The 14,025-nt window shown below is 42.6% G+C and overlaps 1 protein-coding gene across 1 annotated transcript in view; it reads left to right on the top strand.

Annotated features, from left to right (window-relative positions):
- The window catches only part of LOC124177141, a 96,339-nt gene that overhangs the window by 26,792 nt on the left and 55,522 nt on the right, over positions 1-14,025 (top strand). Inside the window, exons 4-8 of the mRNA XM_046559188.1 lie at positions 1,675-1,974; positions 2,757-3,124; positions 5,550-5,854; positions 6,625-6,690; positions 8,270-8,468. Of these exons, the coding sequence (XP_046415144.1) occupies positions 1,816-1,974; positions 2,757-3,124; positions 5,550-5,854; positions 6,625-6,690; positions 8,270-8,468 (1,097 nt within the window). The 5' untranslated portion in view covers positions 1,675-1,815. The remainder of the gene's footprint in view (positions 1-1,674; positions 1,975-2,756; positions 3,125-5,549; positions 5,855-6,624; positions 6,691-8,269; positions 8,469-14,025) is intronic.

Below are 14,025 nucleotides of genomic sequence, written 5' to 3'. Positions count from 1 at the left end.
CCTCGTTTCGCCGGCAGTCAATGGTCCAATCTCGTTTATTTCCCTTATTTTGCTGATCCTCGTTATTCAACCCGCGGATTTTTTACCGTTACAGAAAGAGAAAACGAACCGGAGACGTTAAAAAAACATAACAGAAAACAAAAAAATACAACGTTATGATATACAATAATTTGCATAATATTTCGAAACGAACGTTTGCAGGGAGTTGAAAATTCGCCTCTGGGATCATTGATTTTTCAACCCTCTGTAACAGCTCGTCGCGAAATACGCTCACGTAGGCATCGGTCAGTGTGACGGTTGAACGACAACCAAAATTTACCGCTTTGTCTGCGGAGCTATTTCTCGAGCGCAGCACTTTACACGTTATGTACAACGTTGCGCATCACGTACGTCCTACACATTTCTCTGTTGCTGCACTACAACGCGATATGTTACGCTACGTGCACTAGAGATTTCTCATTCTGATACATCGTACGTTCTTGTTGCCACGTACGTTGAAGTTCTGAGTTAGCTTCTCAACTGTTGTGTGCGGGAAAGCATGATTGAATTTCAACCGTTGCCTTATTCGATCTTTGCATTGAAAAACCCGAAAGTAGATGTTCATTGCAATTGTGGAATCAGGAATATCATCAAACCTCATGGTTTCTTCTCGCGAATATACCGATGGCTTTGCAGTGCAATGCTTGAATGGGCAACGAATAATAGATGAATATTCATTCTGTACGACAAGATTACCGTCCTTGAAGCTCATATTTATTTATATATATGCTGCTGTTCGACACACTAAGGCTGGATCAAAATTGAGTTAAATATCAGCCTTTGCATGAGTGTATGAACAGAACCAAGCCGAATTTATTCCTATGTAAGACGTCGATACAAAGAATTGGTACAACGGGTTACGACAGTTGATTGTTATCGCAGTTATTCGAGCTTGTACCTACAATATTAATTGCAGAATTTAACCAGGCTGTGATTGACAAGGAGTAGGAGTTCTTTAAAATTAGTATGAGCTTTAGTTGTAGTTCGTTTACTTATATCTGAACGATTAATTACTTGTTCCAATAATATTTTTCCGTCGATTTGTTCGTTTTCAATTTATTTTAACCAATGCAAGGACGTCTCCGAGCATTACTCGGGTCACTTTACGATACACCGTCGAAATGGGTTTTCTTCATCCCTATGGCTGCACAATAAACTTGGATCGTCGACTTTTACATATATATATACCCGATGATACGTAACGAGAACAGGAAAAAAATATACTAAAAGGAATAAATTGCGACGTCTCTCAAGGCGAAGTATATCGCCGGGGTGAAAAAAGCTTACGAAGCATCTTGGGTGTACGTCCCAAAACTCGATCAAAGAAATTTCACTTTCTCCCAACTCGTGCTCGCCTCGAGCACTTTCACCAGTAGGTATATCTTGAAATTCAGGTTGTTAAGACAGCAGAGCTGGCAGATTGATTCAGGTATAATCTATCAGCACACAGTCTTGTCTATAAGAAAATTGCAGTCGGCAGAAAAGAAAGAAACGCCCGGATAAAAGTTGAAAGGCCAAGGGTAGCTCCCTCATTCTTATCGGCGCGAAAGCCCTAACGAGTTACCAGTCCACCTTCTTTCCCGTGAATTAGCAGCGTGAAAAGTAGGTTCAAACCTTTTGTCACCGTGTTTGCAGGGATGTTCGGACAGCCCTGGCAAGGGGAGCGGGGGTGGTAGTGGAAATGGGAGTGGGGCTAATTCGAAAGGGCCGCAGTCGCCGCCGTCGCGGCATCAGAACGCCGTGTCCCACGCCTTGGACGGGGACTCACTGGCCCACATGGCTTCCGCCTTGAAGAAGAGATTCCACTTCAAGTCGACCGGCGGGAGTCGCAGCTGCACTCGCACCGTGCCGAAGGTGGTCGTGATGGGCAGCAGTACGGCTTCGGAAACCACCATAAACACCAGCACCGACAGTACCAACACGATGGTAACCTTGGTATGTCTGCGAGTTATATCGAGGCGGGTTATTAGTAAGGTAAAACTTTGGGCGATTATTTCGTCGAAGGGATGATAAGTTCGTCGCGACAAAAACTTCTCGCTCGAGTTCGAGTTTGATAAAGTTTCAGGATCGATGGGTCTTTCCGATAAAGACATCATCTAGTCTTTCTACCGCAATGGGTCCATTAATTATATTATATTGAAACTTGCCAACTTGCTCTGATACGATTTCACAGCTGACGAAAATTGCTCACGTACAGTACGAGATGAGGCTTGCGGATTGGAGGGGGCTAAACATCTTTTCAAGTTTGATTTTGATAAGTCAACTTTGGATATAGCTGATATTGATACGGACAGGTTCGCAAAACGAGCCATGACAAAGGTTTATTTTTATTTTAAGCTTTGAATATTGACAAAATAGTCTATATAAGCAGCTATCCAAAGTTGAGTCAAAAATCAAACGCGTCGCACGAAAAGGTAACTACTGCCCCTTTAAGGAGGTTGGTTGGCCAAAAAATGGAAAATTTTACGGAGCATTTGTCAAGTATTTACAGATTTCCTCTTCTTTTCAGCTACAGTAAATTCAATATTGGCACAGACTTGAATTTGAATGATCAAAAGTTTCATAGATATTTACCGTAGAATCAATTAAAAAGTTTTATAAATGGCTGGCAAAAGATGGCGCGCTGGTTACAAACGGTATTCGTCCAAGCAACCCTCTCAAAAAGAGATACGCGAGTACAAGAACGGGAACCTAACAGGTGAAAACTTGTGCTCCAGATCACAACGACGGATGGCGAACAGGCGGACGACAGTTTGGACTACCTGGACGGAACCCCGGAGATGTCACCTCCCCCAGTCAGCACCCACTCCAACCCCCAGTCCCAGAGATCGGATACCGGGTACGGTTCGTACCCAGGTGCGAACCACTCGGTGAGCACGACCAACTTGCATAATGCCCAGAGCACACCCACCCTCCGACACTCAGCCGTCACGGCCGTCCAGACAGAAAGCTTGACCAACTCGACGGAAAGCCCGAAAGCGCCGCCGCCCACGCCCCTCGTCGGCTCGCAGCAGGAGGCCAGGTTCACCTTCGTCAGCGGGCGGACACCCCCGTTGCCCGACCTTCGGGTAACGGATTTTTTTAGGTGAGTTTCCGGAAACCTCGTCACTTCGTGTCAGACTGTGTTTAACTGCAAACAGCATCCATGATGCGGGTTGACGGCTCGAAATCGGTTAACACTAGACGGCCGTACGGAACGGGTACATCCACCTTCTGTCAGTTTTCATCGTGTTCCGAGGCTGCGGAGGCTAAAGATTTATCCCGAAAACTGGTTTGCCAGATTTCCATCTGCATTTTTATCTATTGTTACAGTTTAAGGTGTAACACCACTGTAAAAATTGAAAAACAAAACGCTGCTACCATCATTTTTTTTTTTTTTTTGTGACATAAGAGACGGTAATAAGATAGTAATATTTAAGGAAGATATTAGGCATATATTTAAATGTAATACAAAAAATTGGTATTAACAAATATTAAAAAATGGCGACACTGAAGCCATTCTTGCGAAACATGTTGAATTCTTTGACACGCGGTGTAACTGGAGCAAATTTGAATTGAAAAAAAATTACTTAATCTTTATATTTATAGCTAGTGAAATGAGTGGGCGATTTTAAAAATATTGATGTTTGTATGATTGGCGAGTATCTAAATCAAAGACTTTCAATTTTCAACGAGACAAGGGCAATCATTCGCCAATAAACAATGTTTAAATTAACTTGTCGGAAATCCCCTACGCATTTCCTTATCTATAAACATGTAGATTCATTTTTTTCCACATTCAAATTTACACCAGTTACATGTCTCGCGAGAATGGCCCTAGTGTCGCCATTTTTTGATATTTGTTGATAAGAACTTCTTTATTACATCAAAATATACGCCTAATAACTTCCTTAAATGTTATTATTTTATCATCTCTTCTACCGTCCAAAAAAAAAAAAAAAAATGTTAAAATAGCGACGTTTTCAGGTTTTTAGAGTGATGTTATCCCGTAAACGATTAGGTTGCTTTCGTGTGAGATGACCCATAGTACAGTTTCTCATGTGCTCTGCTGTATTGGGCTATACCCGTAATTTGGAAATAACTGCAGGGGTTGAATCACACAGAAGATAAAAGATGACGAAAATAATTGGATCTTGATAAAATAATTGATGCTCTGCGAGATTATTTTTCTCGCGCTGATAAACCTCTCCGTTGATCGGCGGGGCTTGCAAAACGGTTGTGGGCACGTGCTTATCGGCAGAAAAACATCCCGTGGGTCGTATTATTAAATGTCTGTTACTCCACATTCATTCTCCTTTCCCCTATCTCGGCCTCGGCCATGTTATTATTATCGTGAATATCGTTGTAATGTTTTTTTTTCCCTTTTTACAAGGTAATCGTGTCTTTTTCAACTCTCGGTTTTTGTTTCTCATGTATCTCGTAGCCCGCAAGGGAGGGAAACAGGCAACTAGCACAGAATGGCGAAACAGACGCATCTTTGGTTGAGGCTATTAGAGTATATCAACAAGTGTAACAAGTTGACCGAAAGCAAGTATAACTCGTTCTTTTAGAAGCCAGGAAAGATGAAAAATCAAATTCAAGAAAAGAAACTGCACGAAATCAAACGAAAAAGCAGTGCTGCGAGAATTGCGCGATTTCTCGTCCAGTTTACAAGAAAACAACGAATCCAGACAATTCGATAAACTCGTGTTTTTCCCACATTTCGAAGCAACTCGGTTAGTTTCTCGTCGTGATATAAGCTTGACGTCACTCACTCGGAGAATGACGTGGGAAATGGGGCGAGTGATCCGGAAAAGGTGAAAATTTTCTACTTAAATTCCAATAGTCCGTGCCGTTACCTGGATGTTCAACCCTCGAGTGGTAATTAGTTTTAGAAAAGCTGACAAACGTGCGAGATTCAAAAATAACTTTGCAGCGCGCTGTATACTGTTCGGTTTTATTCCATCCAACGAAAAGTTCTATTATTCCAAAGCCAATGAGAGGCCCGCAACTTCTATACACTTCGCAATCTATATTTAGGGAGATACGGCCAGACCAACTTTTGAAAGTTAATTTCGGAACTGATATTTTCATCCTCAGTTCTGTATGTGATATCCGATTAAATCAGCTACCGAACAACCTCAACGAACGGTTGTAACCATTGTCGATATGGAAAATTGTTTCATCGTTACTGCACAATACACCTGCTTCGCAATTATCGTATAACCCAGCGTACCACCCAAGATATAGATGTAATATGTAAGTGTCCAAATCAGGTGTTTCAAACTATAGTTATAGCTGGGTTTTGGATTCTGGTAAATTTCTGCTCTGATCCCTTGGATAGCATTTAATCGGAGCTGTGTAATAATCATCGATCGTGGTAAATACTTGGAAAACATGTTTCCCACGTTAAGATTGATGCGAAAATAAATGCGCAGATGAAATTGGCATTGCGAAAAGATCTGGAAGGGAAAAAAAACGAGAAAAAAACTAAACGTTTAACGTTTTCCGTTTTCTTTGACCCTCTGCAGTACGCCTGTCAGAGGATCCATCGACGCTGGTCAACCGGACCCGAACCAGATCAACTCGCTGCTGACGCTGGTCGCTGCGAAAGAGAGGAAAAACTCAACGGCCGGTAATAACAGCGGGTTAAAAAACTCTCAGCGATCGGAGGGTGAGAAGAACGGGAGTGAATCAGGGAAGGGAAATCAAAAGATCGTCAAAGCCAATATCAACGTGACGACGAACCCCTTGGATATTACTTTGTGCAGTGGGCAGACCCCATCCAACGCCCAAACCTCAACCGGAAGTAGAGTTCGCGCAGGCAGAGCGGCAGGTAATTTGCCAATCTACGTAGCCGCATATATATGAATAACGCTGATTAACCGCCATTGCTTCACGCCGACCACGGTCGGCTCGATATATATTGTTTCGCTTTGTTCCGAACTCGATTATCGTATCACGAATGGCGTTGCAACGTCTGTGAATATACATATACGTACATCTACATATATATGTATATCAAATTAATACTCTTGATGTTCTGAATAAAATTATTCATCAGTTCGGGGTAAAAGCTTCCCAATTGAAGGGTCATAACAGTTAAATAGCTGCGTGCTCGTAACTAAGAATTGACGATGAAAACCAATTAATCCAGATGCTCGCGTGAATAATTACGAAAGGTAATTGTTTATTCGGTTTCACAGAATTTTCACCCGTCCGAGGGTTAGATAAGCATCTTAAATTTGTGGCAAATAACCTGTTCGCGATACAACGCAATGCCGAAGCGACGAAACGGTTCAAAGTGTTTAATTAAAGGAACTGAATAACAGACGATCAAACTGTACGTGCACCAAACTAGAGATCCTTAAACCGATAGTACCATTTGATTCACATGCTATTTCTAAGCATGGTTTTTCATACTTTATAATTACGTATAATTTGATTTGCAGTTAGTCCAAGTCCAGTTAGTTGTGGTATAACTGTATCGTTTCTGCTGAAACAGCGCTGACAGCTATGGCTATATGTAATATGTCTACCTATAATACGTTTACAGTGAACTGAATTCCAGATAAAAAAACAATTTATTGATGTTCTTTCTTTCAGAATGCCATCCCCTCGTTTCAACAATTCATTCATGGGTCAGGCTATTTTTCCCGTTTTGCGCCATAGGTATAGTCCGGTAGCTGCGAGAAGATCGCTGAAACCCGTTGTTCCGCCACCTGTTCTTCTTTTTCTTCTTCTTCTTCTTCTTCTACTTCTTCTACTTCTACTTCTACTACTTCTCTTTATTCCTCTTCGTAACGGGTATCATAGTATCGCCTCAGGGTTCTTCTCGCGGTGCGCTAACAGTATAATGCACTGTTTTCGCCCGCCATCAGCTGACGCGGCACGAGATATTATGATTGCCATTCTCAAACGTTTCTTTCCGTTTCAATTTCTTTTCAAATGTTATATCACATCACCGCTCACATTTGACACGTCTCTTTCTTTTCCTTTCTCTCTTCCTTACTGCGTTAATCTTTCTTTGTTACTTTCTCTGTCTCTTCGTCTGTCACACTAATTGACGAACAATTCACCTACACTGTATACCTATAAACCACTCGCACTCACAAACACCGTTTGTGCTATGGCTTTTGATTTTTATATTCTATGTTGCCGCTACGCATATTGTAGTGAAACAAATAAAAATAAGCTAGAAAATAAGAAAAAAAAACAGAGAAAAAGGAACACTTCGCGATGATGATGCCGCCTCACACCGAACGCGTGGTTATGAAAATAAGGAGCTCTGCTTCGCAGACGTGCTTGAGGTGCAATGAGTTTAAGCGTTGAATAGAATTGCAATATGGAAGAAAAAAAATGGCGAGGTTGGGGGATCATTTTTAATTTCGCGAACAATCGTGTTCTTGGGAGTTGAAAAAAAAAAAAAAAAATAATGTAAAGAAAGGAAGGATATTACATTGTGTACGTATAGGTGAACATAATTCAACCCCGTGTAGAAAGGCGTATTTTGGGCAGACGCCTCGGCCATGCTAAAGCAGGGTTATATTATCGTGGATAACTAACCCTGTGCGGTTATTACCGTAAATTCCCCCCTCATCCCCCCTCTTCACGCCCTTCTTTACAAAAAGGCTTCTGCTTTGTGCTTTCGGTGTGAAGCGCACCTTCGTCGAGGACTGAAAATCACGCGTGGCATGTGGCGTTGTGTCGTGTAATATTGTTTATATAATACTTATTATACAACTTGTGTATCGCACAAAGTGTGCTTTTTAGCGAGTGATTTTGTCTTGGGTTCAGTTGTAAAAAAAAGTAGGACACAACGTTCGTATCCTCGCGCTGAAGGACCACCCCCAGAATCCTTCACATCATACCGGCGAGAGAAAGGAGACGGTATTTTTTCGGGGGAAAATTGAATTATACGCTGAGCATCGTTCGTTTCATTTGGCAATTCGAGTGAATAAAAAGCTTTTTAATTCTCAACAACATAATTTGCAGATTATTTTGTGCCGTGTTTTTTTTACTTATTATTTCTGCGCTTCTTCTTTGTTGCGAATCGAAACAAACCCGCTTTTCGCGACAAATTTTTCCCCAGGAAAATTACCTTGCGGAACTGAGCTGATGTTTGCGAGCTTTCTCTGGCCGCTAAGCAGAGCATACAAAGATCAATGCACCCGGGGATTCAGGGGTCGGTTCTCCGGATGCGCGCGGTACTTGAACACAAATCGCATTAACTCTGGTTATTTGATTAAAGGCGCCAGTAGCGGTAGCAATAAAAGGACCACACAAGCTACCATTGTTGTTCAACAACCGTCTCTCTCTCTGGACGCGCCGGCGGCGACGATACTTCTTCGGCCGGACGCTGAGACCAGGCGACGCGAAGACAACATGCGTCAGCTACTCGACGTCGCAAATACACTCACCTTGCAGGAGATCCACGACTTCGAGATGCGGTGAGTTTCACTCTAATAAACATCTATACGTATTTTTCCAACAAATATCATCGGGTCGTTTGACGTTTGCGTGGGGAAGAGCTTTCGAGGGCTTAGTTGCACAACAAGAAATCGACTTGGCCCGACCGAAATTAAACTCGACGAATCGCGGCACTCCGGGAAACTTGCAAGCTCAGGAACGATCCCGCCCTGTAACGTCGTGCCGGTAGTTAGTCAAACACGTACCGTGGATGTAAGTTATTGCAAGGGTGCAAGCCATTAAATGTGCGAATTAATAACATCGCTGGGGTGATTGGCAGGTCGAGATTAAGCTTTTGTTAACTCGGATCAATTAAGGTAACCGCTTACAGGAGCGTATCGTTGGAGCGAGAAACATGTTACGCCGGGGAAAGGGCCCGGAGGGTGGCGAGTCGGCTCTAAATTACACTGTTTTACGCTCGAGTTTGCGAACACGCGACGGTAACGGCGACTTCTATAGTCGACGACCCGCGACTATCGCTCCGAAGGATCGCCATTCGTCATCGTCGCGCCCGAAAGGACGTCGCGTCGCGAGTATACGCGTCTCCCATTCATGAGAGGAAATATTACCAGGCATTCCCATCCCTTCTATTCCCTTTCGCCTCGGCTTGTCTCCGTCTCTTCCTCCAGGCCCAAGACAGATTTAATAAATGGCTTTCGGCCTCCTCGAAACAATCTAATCGGAGCGAAATTTGATTCCTTCAGAAAAATCAGATTCCTTCGCCTACGCGTACATGCCTATACGTCCTATATCTATACCATTCCCCGTCGCATATAACCATAGGTTGCTATTGATTTACGAAGGGAGTTATTGCCGTTTTCACCTCCGGCCCTGTGTAGAAGCTTATACTGTCTTACAGTGAGGGACAAAAGTGTAGTGTACGAATACTTTTCTGCTTGCCATAACGGTGACTTGACTTGATATTAGGTACGCAGCGTAAGATAACAAGCTCGATTCTATACGCTTTTTCACGTTAGTGTCCTGGCATGAAATAAAACAGCACACGTTTAAATAAATAAATTAATCAAAATAATCATTCCTTATCTTGTTTGAATTTATCCACTGTACGAATACTTTTGTCCCTCACTGTATGTACCCGCTTCTCGAATTTCAACTCGCAGTGTGAGGTATCACTGGGGACAAGTTCGTTAGGGGTGGAACCGTCCCTTTTCACTTCAACTTCAATTACTCGAAATGTTTAACGAGGAACGCTTCTCAATCTCGAAATGCGTCGAGGAAAGACGATTTCCGGTTTGAGGCCGTCTCGTTACGGTTGGCGTCAATCAAACGATCATTATTAGGCTTGATTATTACGTTGATCCGAGAATTACATTTCACTATTTGGAATGAGAAATTCCTTTCTTTATAATCCTTTCTTCATACGAGGGTCAATATCCCTGTTTCTTGGCGTCGGTCGTCCATTTTGCACGCCAACTACGCGATGCAACTTGGTCACTGTGAGCTCGCGTTTTCATACAACGTGCATTTTCCCCGAAGCATAGCTGGAATAACTTTTCCGTCTCCTTGGAATCTCCCTGACGTGATTTAACATTCTGAAGTGGGCATATAATACGCCAGTGTTGCAATTGCAAAAACTTAATTGAAATTGCAGAAATCCATTTTTCCCTGTGATCTCCTAGCACAAAGCCACGTAACGAGGATGAATTTATGTCGAGTAAGACGCTTGAATTTTCATCTAGTGGCAGAAATATCTGTTTTCAGAACAAAGCTTCGAATACATTTCTCTCTAACGGCTCAAATTTACTACCACTTTAAGCGAAATTCAATGGATAATATGATTCAGCTCGAGTTGTTTCTCCTCAGGAGAGATTGAGGGTTCTTTCTTTACTCAAAATCGTTTCTGCAGTGTTCAAACAATCTTTGGTATTGAACGTGTTGAAATTTTGCGTGAGATGAAAATTGTAGAAAATTATGTAATGTCTCGTTTTAATTTTGCGATTTAAGAACGTCAATAATACAAAACGTTTTATATACATACATTTATGCAAATACGAGAATTATATCATATCCTGACAAATTTCGTGTAAAAAAGAAGAAAAGTTATTAATACGTATAATAAATAATTGCTGCCGGAATGCCAACATGTATATTATTCAGCTGGGTGTATCGTTGAGCGGATAAATCGAGTTCTTAACTATTTGAAACAAAGGTATTCTCGACTTGTCCATGGCTGTAAGTTCTGCGATCATAACGACCGACTTCCACGAAATGGAATCTCGATATTCAGATACGCTTATTCATATTTCCAATCAGGAAAAAGGTCTTAAGTTCTTGGATATCGTTGAACTCGGCAAGCTAAAGAGTTCGGAGTAAGAATCGAGATACTGTATTCCTCGAACGTTTTAAATCTGATATCTGATGCAAAGGGCAAAAAGTTGAACACTGCAGTCATTGTCATTCCCCATGTATAATCGACCAAGTTTTGTACTTCGGCAATGGCTGCGAATGTTTCACCGAACTTTATCCATCATATCAAAGTTTCTAATTATAAGATATCTCTGTCTGCTATGCTGCACGTACAAAGCATGCCTCCGCGTTTGGCACGCGAACTGGTATTTAAGTCCGGCGATCGATAGCGTTGCACCAGATCGAGGAAGATAGCAACGGTATTATATAATTGCCGCTAAACAGCTGGGGAGAATTTTTCTTCTCTTTCTCTCACTCTCTCTCCTTATCGACGCTTCATTACCATCGCCCGTCTCGCGATCGGAAGCTCGATCATCGAGGGTTCGATCATCGAGAAACGTGAAAACTCTTCGAATCACGCTGAATCTATGCAAAGGTTTCGAATCAGAGCCGAGGATCCCTTCTGGTGTACTTCAACGCGCAAGGCTGCGTGTAGCGTGAACGATGTCAAAACATCTAGAATTTCATATCGGGGTGAAAATTGATCCGAAAGTGGTTGTATCTCTCGAAGAAGGTTCAATGTAGTATCGGGATTTCAAAAGGAGTCGCGAAAAGTTCACACCGTCAAGGAGATCACCTTCAGATGATCCAAGCACCGAGTAAATACAAGGATAACACCGTGAGAGAAATCACGAGAGAAGTATTGCCACCTCTGCAGATGGAAATTGCTTAATCTTGGTACAACGCGAAGGGCAGTATGCTCTTACGTCGATCAATTGAAGGCAAGGGTCTATCTGGATTTGGGCAACGAAGCGCGCACCTCCTGTCTCCGAGGTATCTTCGATCCCCGATGAATAAGGTGGGCTCACCCGCTGCGGAGGAAGTGGAAAGGGTGAAACCGGACCATTAGTCCACATCGGTTAACTTTCGCCTTAATTGGCCGGAAATTAGATATTTCTTCTTGGATGTTAGACAAGACTGAAGCTGCGTAACTCGACTGAAGCAATTCATCCAGCTGCGTCGATACTCACCCTGACAGAGATGTCTGCGTGTGTTTGTACGTCTGGTTATGATAACGACTGGCACGTGAAAATATGCCCAGGAAGAAGGACCCCCTTCCGGAAATTACCATTTGCATGCGGCCAACCGAGATGATGGGCTACCACAGCGTGGAGAACGAGGGCCGCTACTCGGTTTGAGAAAAGGCCGATGTATGAAACGGGGGGTGGATTCGTCTTCGGGTATACGTGGGTGTGTTTCTTGCAAATTTCGTACTATGGTGTAGCGATGATTCTTGTTACTTTTTATGGTTGTGGCGTACCGTTGCGTTTGACAGGTTGAGGGGAAACTCGGGGAAAAAGACTTTCCGTCAAGTTGACATCAGCGCGTGCAAAAGCGGGAAAAGTTAGGTCACATTTATAGGTACTTTATCGTATGCGTATAATAATGCACGCCAGCCACTGGGTAGAAAAACAAACAGAGAGAATATCCGGAGAACGAGGCTATAAGCATTTTATGCCAATGTTACCGCAGAGAGACGCGCCGGTGACGTTTTTCCATAAATGTTACCCAGCCGAGTTGTAAAAGCTTTGAATCAAAATGCACGAACTTACTTTGCGGTGATCTGAGGATATTTTTTTTTCTTCCTTCTCGAGGGACGCACACATTCAACAACCGCCTCGTTATTTTCCTTGTGCACCTTAACCAGCGAATTTCGCATACCCCAAGATTCGGGAAAATCAATCGATCGTTTTACAGTCAAGTCACGAACCAAGTAATATCGTCGTGTCCCTGTTTCATTCTCTTCCAAATACTTGTGGTCAACCGATTATTTCCGTACACAATTTCCGGACGTTCAAAGTATCACGTCAGGTGTTATTAACGCACGGAATACCAATAACGATAGTCGTATACCTCGGTGAACATTCAAACGATTCAAGGATCAATCGTAATGGAATTGTGAAAGCACAACCAAGTCTGTCAAAGAAGAGGCTTTCAATTTTCACACGTTTTCCAAAGGGATTAGTGAACCTTTTTTCGACTGGGTTTGAACACTTTTTACTATTCAGACATTGGGATCTTCTGTCGCGATCGTTTTCACGTAATTTTGTACAAGTAGATGGTTATAAATGTAGAGTGTCAATCATGCACGGAATCTGAATACCAAAAGCTGCATTTATACTTCAGTAGACACTAAAATTGTGCGACAAGAATTCGACAGGCTGTCATTTTCGGGATTAAACAGTTGATTAAAGGGGTGACGTCACGAGCCTCATTTAAATTCCAGGCTCAATTTAGTTTCCTCCTTCTTTCTCTCATTTCTTCCTTCTTTCTTTCTTTATTTCCTCCTTTCTTTCTTTCTTTCCTTGAATACGCCTCTCTGGATTACTTCGACGATATCCGTGCGATTCAAGCGTTGACCCGAACCTTTTGAGCCTTCGCGATTAATGCATCCACGGCTGCCTGGCAACGGAAAAAATGAAATCAGCTTGATAAAAGGAATCCGCCAACCGTGTATTCCGAGCTTTAGGCCGTGGTTTCTCCGGCTTTCAAGCATAGCGAAAGTGTAGCACGCCACCTTAGAGCGAACTTTTATCTCGTTTCATCGCGTGCGCGGAAAACCCGAATCAATTTCACCCTAAACGTGTTTCAACGCGCCACGTGGGTAAAATCTCACCTGCAATGCCTGTTCAGGAAGATATAATGAGCTCCCCGCTGGTTCGTGTATTTCGGGTCACTGCAGTCCCTCGTTTTTCACTCCCTAATCCCACTCATCCGTTGGTGAACAATTTATACGTGTTGTAAAATCTCATACCGAACACACATGTTTCTTCAATATATTCGGATTCGACCGTTCACACGCTGTTAATCTTTTTCGATATTCACCATTTGACGCTCTAGTGTTCGTCCTTTTATAATATCAAGATACTTGTAACGGCGATGATGATAAAAGTAACAAGAGCGTCGATGCCCGCCTACCGACTTGAAGTTAAAACGAAATATAGCGGCTTCGACTCCGATAATAAGAAAACCCGTAATGAAGATAACGACGGTTATAAAGGTCAAGATTAAACTCACGTAGCGTAAAATGTCAGGAGATTTGGGTGCGGCCTTGTGCACTTATTGTTATAGCTTAACGTATTCACGGAGACTCCCGTTGTTTCTTCCGGA

The sequence above is a fragment of the Neodiprion fabricii genome, chromosome 3 (assembly GCF_021155785.1).
Source record: "Neodiprion fabricii isolate iyNeoFabr1 chromosome 3, iyNeoFabr1.1, whole genome shotgun sequence".
In the NCBI taxonomy this organism is placed as follows: Eukaryota; Metazoa; Arthropoda; class Insecta; order Hymenoptera; family Diprionidae; genus Neodiprion; species Neodiprion fabricii.
Note: the sequence above shows the minus strand (reverse complement) of the source record. Positions and strands in the feature narration are given on the sequence as shown.